The sequence below is a fragment of the Pteropus alecto genome, unplaced genomic scaffold, assembly GCF_000325575.1.
Source record: "Pteropus alecto unplaced genomic scaffold, ASM32557v1 scaffold398, whole genome shotgun sequence".
Lineage (NCBI taxonomy): Eukaryota > Metazoa > Chordata > Mammalia > Chiroptera > Pteropodidae > Pteropus > Pteropus alecto.
Window position 1 is genome coordinate 4,249,880 of NW_006442497.1, and position 20,267 is coordinate 4,270,146.

Here is a 20,267-nt window from a genome sequence, read left to right on the forward strand (position 1 = left end):
GGCTTTCACAACATTTCCATCCTAGTTGTTCCAGGGCGCTTCCTACCTCTTACCACGCCTGACTTCAGAAATGATTCCTTCTGTTTTTGTTTTAACCTTAGCCATCTTCTCACAGTGATAGGCTACTCTTCCCATCACTCACAGCCTGGAACAGCTGGCAGACGTGTGTGTTTGTGCACGTGCGTGAGCATACAGCCAGCCAACTCTACCAGCCAAAGCAACCCAGGGATTCCTGGGATGGCCTCACGTACCTGGCAGCTTGAATCTTGAAAGAGCAGATGGTCAGGAAGAGGGCAAGACAGCAACTTGGGAGGTCACAACTCAGCAGCTTATATGAGAATTCTATATAAGAATAACTGCTAAAACCAGTTATTCTGCTGAAGTGGGGTAGGAAGCCTCTACCCCACCTGGCAGGCGTCACCGGTCAGCCCCTCTGCCCGTTCAGCCGATGTGCCAGCAGGCGTCACCGGTCAGCCCCTCTGCCCGTTCAGCTCACCAGTTCATTGTTACAGTTCTCCTGTGATTTTCTGTGGGCTGACGTGCTAAGGTCACCTGAAACTTCTCCAATTGTGCTTGCCTGTGCTTGTCACTTTCTTCTTGCCTACACCTGGCTGTTGGCTCATCTGTTATAGCATATGTCTCTGCTTGATACACACCCTTGTCTGGGGACCTTTACTCACCTTTCTTTACATCATTGTGACTGTGTACCTCTCTTCTCAGGTTTGCTTACCCACCGTTCATACCAGTTGGTGCTGCCAGCAGGTGTCTGACCACCCATATCGTCTCCTCCTCTTTCTGTGACTCTCCCATCTATTCCTCCAGTCTTCTCTATTTCTCTTACTTGGTCTATTTATAAATCTCCTCCCAGCTCTCTCTCTATGTCTGCTCTGTCTTTCCTTTAATATCACTGACTGTGGCTTTTCTGATCACATTTCACTCTGTGCACCTCAGTCTGTTGGTCCTTCCATCTACCCTTGTAGGCTGGTTTGTTTCTAACCACTGCTATTTTGTCATTCTTCTACATGACATTATTTCCAGGAGACAGAGAGGATACTCAAAATGACAACATAAAGAAAACACACCATCTCCCGAAGTGGGTGAGCACATCCAAAGCATTTCTGCCAGACCTTGCTGGAGAGCTCAGCAGACACCAGGTGACGTGCTGCCTTCCCCTCACTCACCGTAGTTCCTGTTGAGCTGCGGTGGTGTCCAGAGTGTCCTCCAACTCTGTTTTCAGAGCTTCCAGCTCCTCACTCAAGTCCCTTTTTTGCTTTTCTGCTTTGTTCCGTGAAGCCTTCTCAGATTCAAAGTCTTCCTGAAGTTCAGCAATTTGGGCTTGCAACTCTCGCACAACTTTAAGTGCATTGTTCTTATGGAGTGTTTCATCGTCGCCCCTGTAAAAGCATCCAGGCACAAGAAGCACTCAGAGCTGGTGCACGGATGGACTGTTTCCCGGCTGAACCAACTCCCAAGCACCTCTCCATAAGGAGACCCGGTGACACAGCCCTCTGCCCATGGCACGAGGCTGAAGCAGCTACACAGGGCCTGATGGGCAGGCATGGAGGTATGCAGGCAATGACATGAAGGCTCAAGAGCTAGTGTGGCAGAGCTAGAATCGGAATCGAGCTCAGTCCCCTTTCCAAAGGGCTAAATATAAATATCTCCAGTAAAAGGTTAGACAATCTCACTTTAATGATTAGAATATTAAAAATTCCCTCTCAAGTAAAATGTTATAGTTAGAACACTGTTCAAGGTAGCAGTCTAGTCTATCAAACTGCTACCAACGTACAGTGAATCAGCAAATTCAAATAAGTTTTTAGAACACACAGTGGAAGAAAGAGATACCATCTTCACACTTTCCACTTCATTTTTGCATCTTTTTGCTAACGTGTGTGATTTAATGCTGGCAGATTTTCTGACTGGGAGTAGTTGTGAGGGAGGGGGAAGCTGACAAACATGACAGTGAGTGGTGAAGAATTTAATTCTAGATTCTAGCTCTCATCTCTGTAAGTGAAAAAGCAGAAAATCTGGCCAAAGTAAGACTAACAGTGATAGATAACAAAGAAAAATTTCTGTTATAAGATTCTGATTGTAATTAATTATAAATTAAATTCTAAGTCCTATGACCATGTAGCCAAAGAGTTATTCTTTATAAAGAAATGAAAATATTAGATATAATGTTTAGATCATATTTACTATATATGATTTCCATCCTAAAACTGAATGGTTTCGAACTGAATAGCAAATTATGCTATAAGTGTGTGAGAGGGATATCATTTCTGACAAGAGATTTCCTCTAAACTTCTAAAGCACACTAAAATTGATCTGTAATATAGAGAAACCAAAATATTGGACATGGTAAAATCACTTGTTCTAGTATAAATTTCCAAGGATTTCATGATGTATGACTAATGGTTTTTAAGTGTAAATACTGAGAATGGTTTATGAGATTTTCTTGCTGCTCTGACACAAATTAGGTACTCCTGGGTTTTTCAGGTTCTTATGTCATACCCAACAACAAAGAAACTATGTGTCACTCTCCCGGGGTTTTTGTCTGCTCCTGGACGTGAGACATTCTGTTGAAAATAAACCCTGCAGTAGCATGTGCAATACAAAGGCCTTTGCCGGGACGGCAGACCTGGCCAGGGCGCCCTGCAACTCCTCCTCCTTCTTGGCTAGCTGGATCTTGAGCTCGTCGATCTGTGCCTGCAGCTCAGCAATCTGATCCTGCAGGTCAGTTGTTTCACCATCCAGTTTCCTTTTGGCCTTTTCCAGTTCCTGACGAGTCTTCTCTTCTTTCTTTAAGCGTTCTTTAAGGCAAGACACAAGAAGCTCTTCAACACACTGAATGACACACTATACGAACAAACTCCAAATATCAACTGATTAAAGTTGTAAATAAGCCATTTTGTTCAAAAGCATGTCACTGCCTTGATAACATTGTGCCAATAGCTCAGTCATTTGAAACCCATTAAGATCAAACTGAAGGTGAGATAAATTAGTGGGAGGAAGGAATTTTAAGAAATTGGGTGGAATGTAAGGAGGTCCTTTCATGAGAAATGAGCCCAAACTATTAGAGCCGAAGTGATCTGGAACCTTCTCATATCACAGCCATCACCATGGCCCAGGTTTGGAGAGCTCGACAGAGGCCAGGGCAGCCTGTCACTCCACTCCTCATTTACTGGGAATCCCCGGGCTGAACCAAGACTACAGTTCCCAAGCACTAAGGGAGAGAGGGCAGAGTGTGGGCAGAGAGGGTTATGCATCTTTTCTGCCTTCCCCTCTAAAATTCTGCAGTGATTCCGTAATTAACTCTAGTGATCCATTCCATTCAAATGCTTTCCTCACAAACCTACATGCCTTTGTTTCTCCATTGGGAACCAATATGCTGAGAAGATGAGACCAGGTATCACAGGCTGATCAAACAGGTGAGAAAAGAACAGGTGCATCTGCTTCATGTGTACTTCCTTAGCAGAATAACCTCATATACTGGTAAAAACGGTTTATGAATAATTTCATACTGGCATCCCTTATTTATCTAACAACAAAACCCTAATTATTTTTTTTTAAAATCCAACTCATTATACAAGCAATGCATTAAGGAAGAGTGGTCACAGCCCGCAGACCTTAACAACACTAGCGCCTTAAGAGCCATGCTCTTCCCTCCCGCATTGTTACACCGGCCTGCAGCTGCCACCGAAAGGGAAGGTTTTCTATGCTCTTTCCAACACCCACCCTCTTTTCTCTTTCTTTTGAAGAAACGATGATTCATTCCGCAGAAATTCCTACAATTTCCTAACATTACTTTTGCCATCAGAGTGAGACACCATTACCGTCAGCAGTTTCTCCTGCCCCTGCCATTTTTTGTTAGTAAGCAGTACCTCTGTGAAGTGACACAGAGTCCAATGGCCTGTACGACCCAAAACTTAATTTAGGCCCTAAATATGTCCACCAAAGGGCAGCATATTTTACCATAGGACCTAACGTAAAAAGTAAAAGTTTAAAGAATTTATCTCTATTCTATCATAAATATGTGGTGACTAGACCTATTTTAATAATTGCACACAAACTGAAAGCTCTCTCAGTAACCACCATGTACATTTTCCTATTATTGCATGTTCCGATTAAAGTAAAGTCTAAACAACTCACATGCCTAGTCCTGAATTTTTCTAGCCCCAAACACTAACCTTCTAAATCTGAGATCATCACTTCTTGCTTATTCCTGATTTTAGCCAAGTTTTTTGCCTTTTCTTCCTCTTCAGCCAGCTGAGAGGAACATTCAGCAATGCGATCTTCCATGAGTTTCTTTTCCTGAATAGAAAAAATTGCTTCATAAAAGGCATTCAAAAATAACAACTAGGGTTTGGTACAACTTAAAAAATAAGTAACACTGGCACCGCCTCTCCCAACAGGTCACATACTGCAAAAAGGCAGGAAGGCTCTCACTCATCTTGGGGTCGACCCCGAAAGCTTGGCCCAGCTGCCCGGCTTGCAGAGTCCCCCAACCTGTGCTGCATAGAATGAACGCTTGCACAGATGGGAACGAGTTATCAAAGAGTGATCAGATTGTTCAAAACGTGCAAGTGAGAAGTCTAAAGGATTATAAGAATATCTGGTGGATATAAAAAATTAAATGGTTTCTGTGTCTTTAGAAGTCTATACAGGTAGAGACTTAGAAAGTTAATGAACCTGAAATCTTGAGAATTTTCTGTGTGGAGCCACTTTTAGTGAGTGCAACAACGTAAATATTTACCATGCTCTAAAATCAACTTTTTAATAGAAATATTATCTTACTTTGATAAATTTGGAGTTTTGGTCCTCGAGAAGCAGAATCTCCTCTTCCATCTTCTTGATTTTAGCCTCTGCTGTCACCTTCTCCAGCTGCAGTTTCTGCCGAGCCCCTTCTTCCTCATCCAGCTGCTCCTCCAGGTCCTTGTGAAAAAGAACACAGTCGGTTTCCCAACTTTCTCCACAAAATTCTACTGCACATTAATTAAGGAATGGACATTAAAATGAAATACCAATTTGTGATTTTTTAAATGGCAAAAATATTTTAAAAAATATGACTTCCAGTTAGGTGAAACAGACATTTGTATCCACTACAGGTTAAAGTACAAACTGGGTCAATCCTTCTGGCAGTCAACATGGGAAAATGCAGCAAACTTTGAAAACGAACATTTCTTTTAAACCAGCAATTTCAGGAAATAGATATGATTTATATAAAAAAAGTGAAATATTTATAATATTGAGGAACTGCGAACATGCTACATAAAAGACTTGGTAACTAAAAGCTGGCATATTTGTAAAATGGGATAACATATAGTAGTAATTAAAATTCATATTTTGGAATAGTTAGTAATGCAGAGAAATATTAATAATTAACTATATCAAACACATAATTTGCATTCTGCTATATATGTTTGACCAAAAGAGGAGAGAGAGAACATAAAAACAATTGAAATAGTATAGGTCAGTGAGAAATGGGCTGTCTCAGTCAAGCATGCCTTTCACAACATGAGACTATCACCAAACCAAATGGGATTCTAGTATTTACCTAAATTTTTTCTATAACATACTTCTCTTTATTTTATACTCTAACATTATTGTATATAATGACATACACATTATTGAACGGGGTCAATTTAAGAAACTTTCAAGGGTAACTTTGGTTAAATAGTTTACTGTGTCTTTAGAAGTCTATACAGGTAGAGTCTTGTACCTGTAAAAGATTAACATTTTTATTGTGAAAACTTCTAACCTACATATTAAGTACACAGAGTAGCATAATGAGCCCCACGCAGATGCAGCAGCCCAACCTTAACAAGGGCCAACTCATGGCCAGCCTCTCTACCTCTCCACCATATCTTCCTTCTCCCCTAGGGTTATTTTGAAGGAAATCCCAAACATCACATTACATCTATAAAACCTTTAGGCTATATCTCTAAAAGATAAAGACCACTTAAACATACATTTGTTTGTTATAATTGGAATCCGAATAAGGTTCACACATTGTGATCAACTGATAATTATGCCTCTTAATCTTTAATCTCTTCTATCTCTCTTGCTCTTCATTTATTGTTTAAAAAACAAACAAACAAACCAGGTCATTTGTCCTATAGTTACCTACAGTATGGATTATGTTAACTGCATCCCTCTGCTGCACATTCCTAAGGTGATAAAAGCAGCAAATAAAATAGTATGTTCAAAAAAAATAGTATGTTCAGTATAATATCAATTATCAAATGAATCCTTATATATCTGTTTAGAAATATATGTGAGCAAAAATGATAGAGGTAATGGTGGGAGAAAACTAGAAGTGCTATTCTGTATTCTCTAGGTTTTCTACAATAATCAACAATCATTTATTAACATTATAGTTAGGAAATTAATCTTAAAAACAAAACCAAACCAAAAACAGCTCTAGTAGTTTTAGGTTGAAAAGGGTATATAAATCAGAAATCCCTCAAAGCCTCACAGGCAAAAAAAAAAAAAAAAAAGACCAACAAGGTCGGATTTCCCAAGGTCCATGAAGTAATAAAAAATCGCTGATATTTCACGAGAAAAAAACCAATACTTTATAATTTAATATTATCATAAAAATTTTTAGAATGTGTGTGAATGTCACAAAAGGAGATAATAAAAACAGTGCAAAAAATTAGAAATGTAAGAGTTTGAGAAAGAACGTGAAGCAAAAAAGCTTTGAAAAAGCAAAGCAAAACAAAACAACACCCTGATCCTATAAGGACATTTGTTTTTTACATACAGTAGAGAAAACCTTGTAAGCATTTCATTTGAAGTTGTTAAAATTTAGAGTTTATATAAAAAGAATAGGTTGAGGAGATTAAAGATGAATTTGGGTGTCTTCCTCCTACACGAGTAAATTATGTTACTGAAATAAGCATGTTCTTAAACAAGAGAAAAGAAAATCAAAACTATTGATAGTACTACCAGGGAAATCTCACGATTGTTGGTGAATATTATTCTAGATCTTCTGGTATATTCTCATGTAAAGTCATACATATAAATTTGTTATATTTTAAATTAGATCTTACTGTATACATTCTTTTGCAACTATCTATCAATATATTATAAATACCCATGAAAATAAACATCTTTATATCTTTATAGCATTGCCATGGTTTAAATAATCCCCTCATGTCAGATAATTAGATGGCTTCCATTGATTTATCCTTAGAATAAAGTCCTAGAATTAGAATTGCTGGATTAAAGGTTATGTATTTTTTACAGCTTTTGTGATATTATGAGATTAACTTATTATGAGATATTTATATTAACTTATTATGAGATATTTGAAAGCTGTTTGTATTGAAGAATGGAAAATGCTCAGATGATATACTGGATGCAGTATTTTCCAAGGAAATAATATGGTATCTTTTGTGGTTTTGACAAACATCTCAATTGCTGTGTTTTGCAAAGATAAGTTATGGGGTAAGAAAAAATTAAGGGAGAGACAAGGAAGAAAGTTTGATAGTGGATCTATGAAGCAATGGTGGCAGATATAGATGCCCTGACACTCAAGAGCATATGAGATAGGATGGGGGAGGGAGGGAAGGAGAAATAGAGGTGGGTGTGTCCTAGGATATGGGCAGAGTAACTACTGTCTGTATCATTTGTCTGATTATTCAACCAGAGATAGTTGTGCTTCATGTGAGTATAGCTTGTATCTCAATAAGAAAGTCACTACCAGGATGAGCTGAGTGTTTTATTCTGATTCCTGACCACCTACCTCTGCGTCAGTGTTGAGCATTTCTTATGAACCAAACCGCCTAGTAGATGCCTATCTAATGAATGAAGTGAGGATTAGAATTATTAATGACAACGCAAAGAACAAATAAGATCCCCTACAGAAGGCTACAGACCCGGGGAGATTTCTACTTTGAGTCCCTTTACATACTGTAAGATGCCACATTGGTACATAAAAAAAAAGATTCCTATTCAAAATAACAAATTATGTTTGAGGAAAATCTATTACATGTGTGCTTTGAATGATGGTTATCTCTAACAAGACAAGTAATAACAAGTGTTGGAGAGGTTGTGGGGAAAAATGAACCCGAATGATGGTTATCTTTTAAGAGTAGGTACTTATAACCTAGACTCCTTTTGCTCTTCAATGCACATAAGAATCCAAACCCATAGCTCCTATTTATTCAATAGATGAACCTGGAAAACCCAAAATATGATTCTAGATAAAAATGATCATAGATACCTGAATATGTGCTTGCATTTTTTTCTTTTCATTTTGGAGGATTTGGTTTCTTTCTTCTTCTTCTTCAACCCTAGATTCCAAGTCATGTAGAATCTCTTCTAATTCCTGCTTTTTAGCAGCAAGTCTTGCTCTCATCTCTTCTGCTTCAGCAAAGAGCTCAGTCTCTGCTTGTAGTTGTTCTGCAAGGATATTCTTCTCTTCTAAAAGCTGCAATCACAACAAAGTGTCCAGTACTATGATTTGCCCTCAGTGTACACACAAGATACAGTCATCATGATTTCAATGGTCAATGCATCTCACCAAAGAAACTGAGAGTTAAAAATACAAACATCACTGGCAAAACTTTCAAATGTCTTCAGCTGCAGCAAAAAAAAAGCTAGATGAAAACATTTTTGGTTGTTTCTGTTGTCTCAAGTTATCCTGAGTAATACATATTAACTTTGCGCTAGTTGAAGAACTGTTCTTCTATTAAGGTAATTTACAAAGGGACAGAGAAACAGGAGAGAAAATATTCCAGTGCAATGAATTTCATGGTGACTACTAAAACTGTTTGGGAATGAGTGATATTCTTGGCCTTTATTAATCTTTTTGACCTTGAACCCTATAATTCCATCACTGTTATCTATAAACATTTCTTGAGCTGCTACTCTCAAGAAGCTCAAGAAATGTTTATAGAACATGAAGCACAATTGCCTTGGAAAGGGATGTTGATTCAAGACCACTGTCGCTGGAGAAGAGGTAGGTGGTGGCCTTGTACGATCTCAACATTTTACTTTTTTCTATTTCCCTCATAAGCAATCACAGGAAGGCGATAATACTGGGAGTCTCATCGAAACCAGGTGTTAAACACACGCCTGATAGCAAACACGTCCAAAGAAAGACAAAGGCCAAATGCAAGAGGTAAGGTTGATTTTGGTTTATATGAACCCAAATGCATGGCATAATGTACCTGTTGCCTCTATTCTCAAATGTCTGTGCTTTGGAAATTAGTGAAAAATACACATTATAAAATAAGATGGTATGGTAGCTACAGCTATTCATAATTAAATGTGTGTGCGTTCCTTGCAGTGGGAGCTCTCAATTGAGGGCAGTGTGTGACTTTACGAAGTCAGTGCACATACCTGTTGGTGCTTCCTCTCCATCTCCTCAAGCTCTCCTTCCACTTTTGTCTGCTTTTCCTTCACCTTCAGCAGCTCTTCATCTTTGGCCTGAAGTTCTTCCTCTTGGCGAGTAACTTGCAGGAGCGGCTTCACCTATGACAAAATTAGGCAGTTGGTCATCACATCTCCCTCCTATGGGTTCTCACTGGTCAAACGTCGCTCTTTAGAAAGAAGTACACAAGCCTACCTTCGTGAAGACACGCCACCACTGCCAGTGCCGTAGTTTCAGATACGCGGCACAGTTCCGCTGCAAGACCTTTAAGGCACTTAGTTGCTGCTGCTTCTTGGCAAAGGCCCTGGAGAACAGTAAGAAAAACTTATTACGTAAAGAAATATGTGCCCTAATAGACTACTTCCTAAAGGCAAACATTCTTATTTGGCTAGGACAGGGAGTGGGTACATCGATCGTGTCTTCGAGTAAAATGTAAGCGGAAGTGGGACTGCCCATTCGAGTTCGCGACAACTCACAGGCCTGCTCAGCCAGCCTCGAGCGTTCGTCATGGATACCCTGCACTTTCTCAGACAGCTGCTGCCTCAGACAGTGTTCTGCCATCTACCCACATTAAGCATACATGTGTGCACTCCTGGATCCGAATAAATCCCCTCCTTTCCTGAGACAATGAAGACAGTGACAGAAGGTTCTTCACGTTCCCTTTGCTGGTGCTCTTTATTCCTCCTTTATTAGCTGCTTTCTCTATTTTCTTTCGATCTGTTATAGAAGAAACATTTCTCCCCCTTTTATGACTGTCCACTTACTTTCTGGCTAGGTAACCTCTGCAAACAGCCTGGAAGAAGATAATGATATCGGTAATTTTTAAATCCCTTTCTTCCTCTAAGTGCGCCAAAACTCCAGCTCTGAAAAATATCTTGCTCTGTCCAATTCTGTATAAATTTGGGTCCAATTCTAAAGCCCGGATCTAAAAGAAAAAGAGTTCATTTATTTTTTGCTACAGGAAAGATTATATCAATGGTTGACAAATCAGAAAAATCAAGAAAAGCTTACCATTCGTTCACAAGCCTGTTTACCATCCATAAAACCTTTAGGGATAGCATTTGGAGTTAGGATCTCATATCTGTAAGAAAAGCAGCCAAAAATTTTTTGTAATATTTGTGGAAATGTTTACCTACTAACTGTGAGTTCTGCTTTCTCTCAGAGGCAATAATATGATAGATAATCATGTCAAATTAAGAGTAAAGAAGTAACCAGATAATAATCAGATTTTCTGAAAATGTAGTTTCTATTTCTTAAAATAAGAAAGAAAATGAAAATGCTAATTTTTCCCAGGTCAAAGACTAGATTTAAGAATTGTGGCAGAGAAGAATAAAAGCATGGTATTTTAAAAAACTTTTTGTTTTTCTTCATTTCCCCTAAAATATTCACATCCTCAAGATACAAGGAGACTCTGGCTCTTTGCAGGATGCATTGTAAGCATTTACTAGATAACAGAAAAGGCTGCGAGGGCAATGCTCAGAGGCTTCCCTTTAGAACATTAGAAAGTATCAGGGTGACATTCGAAATAGCACTGGTGTACATATAGCCACTGAACTGTACACTTACGTTTTGTGCACTTTGCTCTATGTAGGTTATACCTCAACAAAAATGAACTTTAGCAAACTAAAGGTGGTGGCTATGTAAAGGATACCCTGGCTACATCAATCAACTTTGTACTCTGTTTTTTTTTCTCCCCCCAACTTTGTACTCTAGATGCCAATTATGGTCCTTTGTCTCCTATCCATCAAAAGTAAGAATCTATTAGATTGTTTATCATACAGTGGGGCCATGATAAAGACTGCCCCCAAACCAGTAAGGACTGAAATAGTTTCTCAACTGGATTCCACCTGTGGGAGAAAGGGCCATTCTTTGACCAGCATCCTTATTTATTTTGTGGAATAACGAATGCTGTTATACTTGACAATCAAATTTCCAGGAGAAAAAGAAAAAAGCAAACTAAATATTAAAGAAAAATACACAACACATTAAGAAAATAACTTTCCCATCATAGATTTTCATCCATTTTTACTACATTAATTTCTACTGATTGTCTTCCTTTTGTTTTTTCTTAATCCTTCTTTCTTAGTCCTTTTCTATCCTATCCCCTACTCTGTATTAGTAAAAGGACTATAAATGCACATGAGCACACGCATACACACAATGGAAAAAATACATACATTTACACATAAACACATATATATATTCATTGAAAGATGGAAAGAGATATCCCAAGATGTTTTCAAGAGTCACTCCTGAATGATTTTTGTCTACTTTTTACTTCTCTTGTATTTTCAAATTTTCCTAAAAGGAACATACAGTATTCATATCCAGTCATGCACTGCTTAATGACGGGGATATATTCTGAGAAAAGTGTCATCAAGAGATTTCGTCGTGTGACCATCATAGAATGCACTTAAGCAAACTTAGGTGGGCTAGCCTACTACCTGAGCAATATGGTACAGCCTAGCACTAAGCCTGTACAGCACGTCACTGTACAAAATAACATAAGATTAAATCAAGCACAGAGGGAATAACGCAATGAAGAGAGGCAGTAAACATAAGATGTATGAGGCTACTGCTGGGATACTGTTTTATAGCAAACTTTTTTTCATAAGTGGAAAGAGTACATGCTAATGATAAAAAGCATAGTGTAGTAACTATATAAGCCAGTAACACAGTCATTTGTTATTATAAGTTTTATATTCTATACACAATTGTATGTGCTATACTTTTACACAACTGGCAATGCAGTAGGTTTATCTACACCAGCATCACCATAAACATGTGAGTAATGAGTTGTGCCATGACCTTAATGATTACGAGGTCACTAAGTGATAGGAATTTTTCGGCTCCATTATAATTTGTGGGACCACTGTTGTAATGCAATCTGTCATTGACTGAAACATCATTATGCGATGCATGGCTATATTTTAAAAATCAGCTTGAAAATAATTATGTTTAAATCCTAGACAGAACTGTCTGAATGAGGTAACTGTAAGTTCTCAGCTTTACCTGTTTATTGCACAACTGCCTTCAGGGACCTAAGACAGAACAGAGTTTGAAGCACACCAGCAGTTACCAGCACATTACTCTATATAAAGTGGGCACTCAATAGGTACAATGATTTTTCCTGTCCAATACGAAAACTAAAACTATCCAGGGAACAGGTAAAAATGTCATTATCTCACTGTATTTAAGCTTTGACACATATAGGAAAAAGGTCAAAGTGAGCAATACCTCTGTCTGAATTCCTGGAAAACTATCCGGTTGGGGAACCCCTGGCGACAGATTCTGATCCCTTCCAGGACACCATTACAGCGCAGCTGATCCAGCACTAGATGAGGATCCAGTTTTCCAGCCTAATCAGGCAGAGATTTATACTTTAATCTTTATAACTTGGCGCAGATCAATTTTAAGTAGCACCATATGCTTTCTTAACATACCCGTTTCTCGTGATTCGGAATGATGCAGCGAACAAAATTGGGGTTGGTGTTGCGGAGAGTAGCCATCAGCTTGGTGAGAGATTCTTTGTAGAGTTGTCCAACGGTACGAAACATGCCCTTTTTGGTTTTATATGCAGAGCCAAAAGCTGTCTCGGTCATACCGGTAACTTGATCCAGACCCACGATACGATCCACTGGTGAAAATAAAAAGGAAAAGGAAAATAAGCCAAATCTAACTCTTTAGCAGGCAAAGAAAAGACACAGTGATAGTGCAGAAGCACAAGCTTTGTGGAACAAATGATAAGAGATGCCATATAGGTAAGGCAGTCAGCATATTTAGACACTGCACAAGCCGTGGAGCTAACAGCCACACACTTCTATGGCAGGATATTGTAGTGCTTTGACAACTTCATACCACATACCGGCAGAGGCCTCCGCTGCGCTACTTTCAGGAACTCACTGTCTTTGATAACATTTTGCCTGTTACATATACAATTATTCAGTAAATGAGAGATCGTTGGCTGGCATTATTGATACACAAACTGATAACCTGACAAGTCTCAACGTAGGAAATGGCTTGTAAAAATATACAACAGTACAAAGTAAATCCACTTGATGAATATGCTGAGAGATTAGGGACCAGAGTCATCTCTTAAAAAGTAAAAAAAAAAGTCATTCGAATTGCAGGAAGATTAGATTACATCAGTTTAGATTTTTAGGAATGAATAAACTTTAGCTCTCTCCTCAAAGTATGAATAACACTTATTCAAGGGCGAGAACAGAAAATAGGAAGGAGCCTCCTAAGCTAAGTTTAACGATGGTGGAACTTCTCGGGTACTCCGCTCTTATTAAAGCAGCTGACATTTGCATGATCTACATAGCCACATAACACTTCTAATGATGGGATTATAAACAGAAGTCCAGCATAGGGCTCCAGCCACTAGCAAAACATCTGGTGCATAATATGCTCATTTGAAAAAAATCTTTACATGAACAAAGCACATTACTGAAATATTTTAAAAGCAATCAAAACATTGATGGAACTACCTCTATTAATGCCCCTTTCAATCCTAACAGCCACCTCCATTTCTTTCATTTGTTCCCCAGGACGGAAGGCGTATGGGGACTTGGCATGGTGTGAAGTGCTTAATGAGCAAGATCTCATTCAAATCTTGATTTCCAGGGAGGTTTTTACGGAAGAGGAAACCACAATCCAGGAGGTAAGGTAACTGTCTGAGTTATGAGGGTCTTAAATGGAAGTTGGGAGAAGGGGGGATAAAATTGGATTAATTACCCAGCCCATACATACACATTACAATACTATTTCTCCTATCATAAAGCCACCAGACTCAAGGGTTTAGGTCAGATACTCCCTCTGGCTTGTGCTCTGGAGTCTGTCTACTATTTACCTCAGAGACCACCTTTCTTTCCTGTGCCTTCACTTCAACCTGTCTTTCTTCACTTGCTCCAGCAGAAAATAGTACCAAACCCCAACCCTGCATGCACCATGAAACAATGAACTGCCCTTAAACCTTATGTCCATCCACCTCCCTTTCTGTCTCTTCAGAGCCCAGCTTCTTTCTCAAGTAGTTCACACACTTGCCACTAATTTCCCACTGTGCAGCTAACTGGCTTCTAGCCCGCCCTCCTGTCCCTGCCTGATACTACCCAGGCAACGACAGGTTAATTGCTAACAGCAGATACTGTCCAATGATTATTTTACTTGACCCTGGCACATTTACCTGCTGGCCATCACGACATTCTAAAAACTCTCTCCACTTCTGGCTTCGTTTATGAACTCCATTGTCTCCTGGACCTTCATCTATCTACCTCTCTAGCTACTCTAATCTCCTTGATGATTTCTCTTCTGCTTTTCTTATACATCGTAGCACTCACTAGAGGTCTAAACTCAACTCACTGAAATCCTTTCTAGAATAATGCACGATAGAAGTACAGGTATACATTATTTGACTTTCTGCTTTTCTCAAGCCTTAGTCTTATCCTGGGTGACATCATTTGTGACCTTAACTAGCTGTACTTGACTATCCAGCACCAGTCACCAAACACCTATATTCTCTTCTCCACATAGAAGTCAAAAAGGTACCTCTGCTGTTCGTAAATTCTCGTTAAGTGTCTATCATGTCTGCTTTTACTTAATATTGTATCCCTTGCAACTAGCATGTCTGGCATATAACAGGCTTGATACATATATGCTAGTGAATAAAAGAAGTAAACATTAAATATATTTACAATTACAAGGAGTGAGAAATGCATTAAAAGAAAAGAACATGATGCTATAAGAGAGACGGGTGGTTAGAGATCTCTCTGGAGAAACTACATTTAAATGCCCAAAGGGAAAGAATGAATCAGTAGTGGAAGATAGTTCCGAACAGTGGGAACGGCATGTGTGAATGACCCAGGGGCAGGAAGAAGTAAAAGAAGCTAAGTGCCAATGAAAAACTATGAATAGGGACACTTATACTGGCTGCTATATATAGATAGAATAGATTGGAGGTGGGTTTGGGAAGACCAGATGGGTGACCACTGCAGCAGTCCAGGCTCTGAGAGAGATGACAGTAGCTTGAACTAGTGGGATTATGGACATGGGCAAAGAAAAAAAATTTAAAACCTATTTTGGTGGGAGAACTGATTTGCTTTGATGATTAACTTGATATAGAAAATAAGGCAGAGAGACATGTCAAGAGTAACTCCTAGGATTTTGGTTTGAGCAATAGAGTGGTTTGTGGTATCATTAGGGAGATGGGGAAGTGGGTTTTGTGAGTGGGAAGATAGGTTCTAAATTCTGTGTAAGTTTGGGGTGCCTGTGAGGCATTGAGGTGGAGATGAGATGTCAAGTGGACTACCGAACATTCCAGTTTGCTGCTGAGAGATCTGAATTAGAAAGGTAAATTTGGGAGTTGTCGACTTACAGTGTTTACAGTTATGGGACGGGATGAACAACTTAATAGGCAAATAAAGAGGTGCGGGCCTAGGACCAAACCCCAGGTTGCTGGGGAGAGGAGGAAGAGCTACATAAGGAGGATGAGAAGTGGCCAGAAGTAGGAGGGACAGAAGGTCAGCATCCTGAACTGGAGTACATTCCCTACCTCCGCACTCCATCCTGTTCCTCCTCCTGTATTTCCTGTGTAGATGTGACTACTGCCTCTCAAGCCAGAAAGCAGAAGTCAGACTTGATTCCTCTCTCACATCCGTCAAGATGTGACCGGTCAAGACAAACTTCCGAATGTCTTCGATCCATCCCCTGCTCCACTGCCCTCTTTTGGGCTCTACCTAACTTCTCATCTGAATTCTGTAATAATCTCTTAACTGGTTTCTTCCTCCAGCCTCACTCCCCCATTTTGTCCTCTCCCTCTGCTTTCACACCTTTCTCTCTATTTATGCCTTTGGTTCCAGTGTAATGGTTAACAGGTCTTCTAAAAGACAAAACTATACAAGTTACAAGTTATTTATTCCTATATTTAAAATCCTTCCATTTCTCGTATAGCTTGTAGGATCTGGTCCAAATATCTGAGCCCAGGAATCCAGCGCAGTGATGAAGAACTCAACCCAGAGAGTCAGACACAGCCGCCACTCACGAGCTGTGACCTGGAATCAAGTTACCTAACTTCTCCAAGTCTCAGTCTTCCTCTGTGAAATGGAGCCAATGTGACCTAACTCCAGAGTCATGAGGTGCCTGGAAAACTTTCAAGTGCTCAACAAAGGTAGCTCCCTTGCCATTTCCCACACACACCAAAGCTCCAACTGTGCAAACCAGCTGCAATATCTCAAAGATACAAGGCCCTCAAGTCTTCATCCTTTTCTCTCTGCCAGGAATACTGACCCCCTCCTTCAAGCCATCAAAGTAAATGCTTAATGGCTTTAAAATCTCCATTCTTTCTCTAACTACCTCTTCTTAGGCTCCAGTTTCCACCTGGCCTCCAGAGGAAATAGGCCACTCCCTCTTCCAGGCTTTAATCGCAGCCAGATCCCTGCGACAGCTTCACTCTACTCCATGTATCTCCTTAATGGACCGAGCTTCCCTGGGGACCTCTGTCCAGCACCTAACACACGCAGGGCCCAGAGAGAAGTTCCCTGGTGTCTCTCCACCCCTCTAACCAGCAGCTCAGATAATTTCTCCTGCTTTCTCCTACCACCTAATGTTGGCCTCAGCATGGTGCCTGGCACATGGTAGCTATTTAATAAATATCTGCTGAATGAACACAAAATGACCCCCAAGAACAAGAGGGGAGGCGTGCCATGTCTCCCCCGTGGGACTGGTTTGTAGGCCTCTGGCCTCCAAGGGCAGCTCTTCCACACAACGCGCCGGTGGTCTGACAACGCAGCCTCGAGCAGGAACTGCTTTTTACAATAACAAACGAAAAACATCATCATAATGAACCTGATTTTCAAATTTATTTTTAACATGGTGATCCAAAGCTAAATATTCAGCACGCTTGGACTTTCAGTTCATTTTTTATTTTAATTAAAAAATTTAAGCTCAGGGTTAGCTTCTACCAATGAGCAAAAATTATCTTCTGGGGAAAAGAGAGAAACACTTTGGGAACTTCATTAAATAATTTGGACCACACTAATAATATATGATTTCACACAAAAATCAAGAGCTATAAAAACCTCTGTTTTACAACAATATTTTCTTGTTGAAAATAGTTAAGAGTAGGAATCAGAGAAAGGCAGAAAATGCAAAGCTGAGATTCTAGCAGCTCCTTGAAATGAGCAGCACTGCTCCTTCTAAGACTTCATACCACTCCTAAAACCACCAGGTGTCTTATAATCCAGAGTTTCATGGCAAAGAATGGCTTTATTTATCCTCCTGCTACAAACTCTTCCATCTGAGGTGCCAGGGGAGCCTGGTTAGGGTTGCTAGAGGGCACTGTAATACATTATTTGGTTGCCCAGTAGCCTAAAAGGAATTCAAAATATTTTACACGATTTATCAATCTATAAAAACTTATTTAGACAGTGAGAAATTAGATGAGTTCCACAGACCTGTAATCTGCAAGGGCATATTTGTAGTTTAAGGGGAAAAAAAAGCAATTTGTAACCATCTATCTCATAAAACTGTCATCTACAGATTTGCTTGTTTTTAAATAAGGAATGATATCATCTAGTTCCAGAATGCTTAACTGGTCCTTCTAGGTGACAATCTCAGGAGATAAGCGGTATATGAGATTTTTATGTTCTTCACATCTGTACATGGGCCAAAATACTAGTGCTACTAAGTTTAATTTATTTACACTAGCTTTTCAGAAACTCACTGCAGTTAATACAGAAACAAAAAAAGGGGGGAGAAGCTTATTTTAATGTTAATTTTAATAGCCAGATGGTGATGAACAAGAACTACATCAAATACTCCTACAAAAGGCCTCTGGTACTCGGCACTATGCTAGGTATCTACGTAGTATGTTCTTAATATTCATTTAAACACATTAAGACAATTCTACTCTAATGTACCTCAAAATGTTACTTACAGTTAAAAACAGGTTCAGAAACAAATATTTAACTCCTATGATTTTCCAGAAACAATCTTAACATCAAATAGTATATCTCCATAATATCTCTATTACACAGTAATAACAAATTTACGGTGGTTACATAACTGGGTAGTAGAATCAATCTGTTAATTGTTCTAGAGTATTTGAAAATCTTTAGAAAAATTCCAGGATGTCTAGAGGTTGACAGGAGGCATGTGATTTAAAAGCAATCTTCCTCCCAAGCACTAGTGTAAGCTGAATTTGAATCTGTCTCCTTTACCTCCTTCATCTGTACTTCCTATCCCCTGCAAAAGCCAAAGCTGTTTGGGCAAACATGAGTCCCATTCATCCTACAGAGTTTCTGTCACATTTCTGCTCTTGCTCTCTCCCCTTGGCAGGTCGCATGTACTTAATTCAGGGTGGTGCTGGGCAGTGCTGCATGACTGCCAATCAGTTTGGTGTTGGGGTACTAGGAACACACGTGGACTTGCATTAAACAATACTGAAGAAAATAAACAGTAATTGATTTTCTCTGTTTATCATAATTGCAACCACAGCAGCAACAGGGGTGCGACGCCAGACATGTATCTGGGCACTTCCCGTGTGCCAGGTGCAGGCTCACACTGCCTTGTTTGACACTCGCAAGAACCCTGAAAACTAAATATCAGTGACCACTTGACCTCAGGAACTCAAACTGCAGTACCCAAAAGCTGCATCCCCCGGAGCTCTCATCTCCTATTAAGACTCAGGATAAAATATATTATAGGAGTAGAATATACTGTAATAACAAAAAACCTTCATCTAATGAAAATGATGACAATTGAACTAATAAGCACATTAATCATGTCAGGCCTAAACCACAGATCCTAAAATAGCACTAAAAATAGAGATTTATGACCAATTGAAATAATCTATAAGGAGATTAAATGATTATCATTTTATCAGTCTTGCTGCTTGACTCTAAATGGAACTTCCTTTAATGACTTACTGAGACACACACACACAAAACTGGTTCAAATTTTAGAAGTCAGAACATCATAATTTCTGTTTGAAGCATGGCTAAGGTAAAAGCTTTTCTCCTAAATTATGACAAGAAGGTAGGTAAAAATTCAGTGGACATTGGAAGATAAAGGGAGACCCAAAAGAGCTTGTGACAAATGGGGAAGCCCTCGTATAGCGGTGACCAACCTCTCTTTGGTGATTCTCAGTCTCAACTTAATTGCTGTTACTATCTTTCAAGTGCCGCTTCTATGAAAGATTGAAAAAGAGTGGAGGATTTCCCTATCAATAATTAAAATCTGCTTCATGTACTTCTCATTTTCTCTGAGGGTACTCTTCCAGATCTGTCAGCTGCCATTCGCCACTTGTGAAGGCTCAGAGACCTAAATGGTACCACTCTGTGCAGGAGACTGTAGATACAAACTAGCATTAGGGTGGATTATGTATAACTGTCCCTCCAACACAGTTTGGATCAGGACTAAGGCCACAGACAGCGCCTACCACAGACCTTTTGAGTCTAAAAACCCTGCCTAAAATTTTGAATCTATAATCCCTCTTTGCTGGTTCATTGTGCTTGCACCCTCCATTACTAGTTATCTCAGAAGTCTAGACTTTCAAAATACCATATATTGGGAAGAAAACAGTCGTTTGGTTTATAACAGAAACGCGTATGCCTCCTTATTCTGCCTCTAGGAATTGTTCCTTTCTCTTCTACACTTGTCCTTTGATACCTTTGGAAACCTCTCTTTACCCAAGTCTCTCATTTTGTCCTCCAAAGCCCACATGTTCTTCATAAAGCTATTTTCATAACATCATGAATATACTTAGAAGCACAGGGTCCATAGTAGCTTTGTGTTATCTCATTTAGGGAGATGCTCACTATATGTTAGCTTATGAAAAACAATAAAATTTGGATCCCTAGGAACTCCATCCACTGTCTTCTGAGAAATCACT

The 20,267-nt window shown here is 39.4% G+C and overlaps 2 protein-coding genes across 9 annotated transcripts in view; one reads left to right on the plus strand and one right to left on the minus strand.

The window, feature by feature from the left end:
• NDEL1 (nudE neurodevelopment protein 1 like 1) overlaps nt 1–16,369 on the plus strand; it is a 77,635-nt gene extending 61,266 nt beyond the window's left edge. For 2 of the 5 annotated variants that reach the window (XM_015597406.2, XM_025040091.1), the window contains exons 9-11: nt 9,023–9,127; nt 14,006–14,042; nt 16,328–16,369. In XM_015597406.2, coding sequence (XP_015452892.2) covers nt 9,023–9,127; nt 14,006–14,042; nt 16,328–16,354 — 169 coding nt within the window. In that variant the 3' untranslated portion in view covers nt 16,355–16,369. The other 3 variants (XM_015597407.2, XM_025040089.1, XM_025040090.1) reach the window with 3 other exon arrangements.
• Nucleotides 1–20,267, minus strand: part of MYH10 (myosin heavy chain 10) — a 129,066-nt gene that overhangs the window by 25,132 nt on the left and 83,667 nt on the right. For all 4 annotated transcript variants that reach the window (XM_006922377.3, XM_006922376.3, XM_025040087.1 and 1 more), the window contains exons 16-26: nt 12,823–13,016; nt 12,617–12,738; nt 10,391–10,460; nt 10,144–10,304; nt 9,575–9,683; nt 9,349–9,480; nt 8,228–8,434; nt 4,795–4,932; nt 4,188–4,311; nt 2,639–2,810; nt 1,182–1,394 (exon numbers count right to left, since the gene is read on the minus strand). In XM_006922377.3, the coding sequence (XP_006922439.1) occupies nt 1,182–1,394; nt 2,639–2,810; nt 4,188–4,311; nt 4,795–4,932; nt 8,228–8,434; nt 9,349–9,480; nt 9,575–9,683; nt 10,144–10,304; nt 10,391–10,460; nt 12,617–12,738; nt 12,823–13,016 (1,642 nt within the window). The remainder of the gene's footprint in view (nt 1–1,181; nt 1,395–2,638; nt 2,811–4,187; nt 4,312–4,794; nt 4,933–8,227; nt 8,435–9,348; nt 9,481–9,574; nt 9,684–10,143; nt 10,305–10,390; nt 10,461–12,616; nt 12,739–12,822; nt 13,017–20,267) is intronic.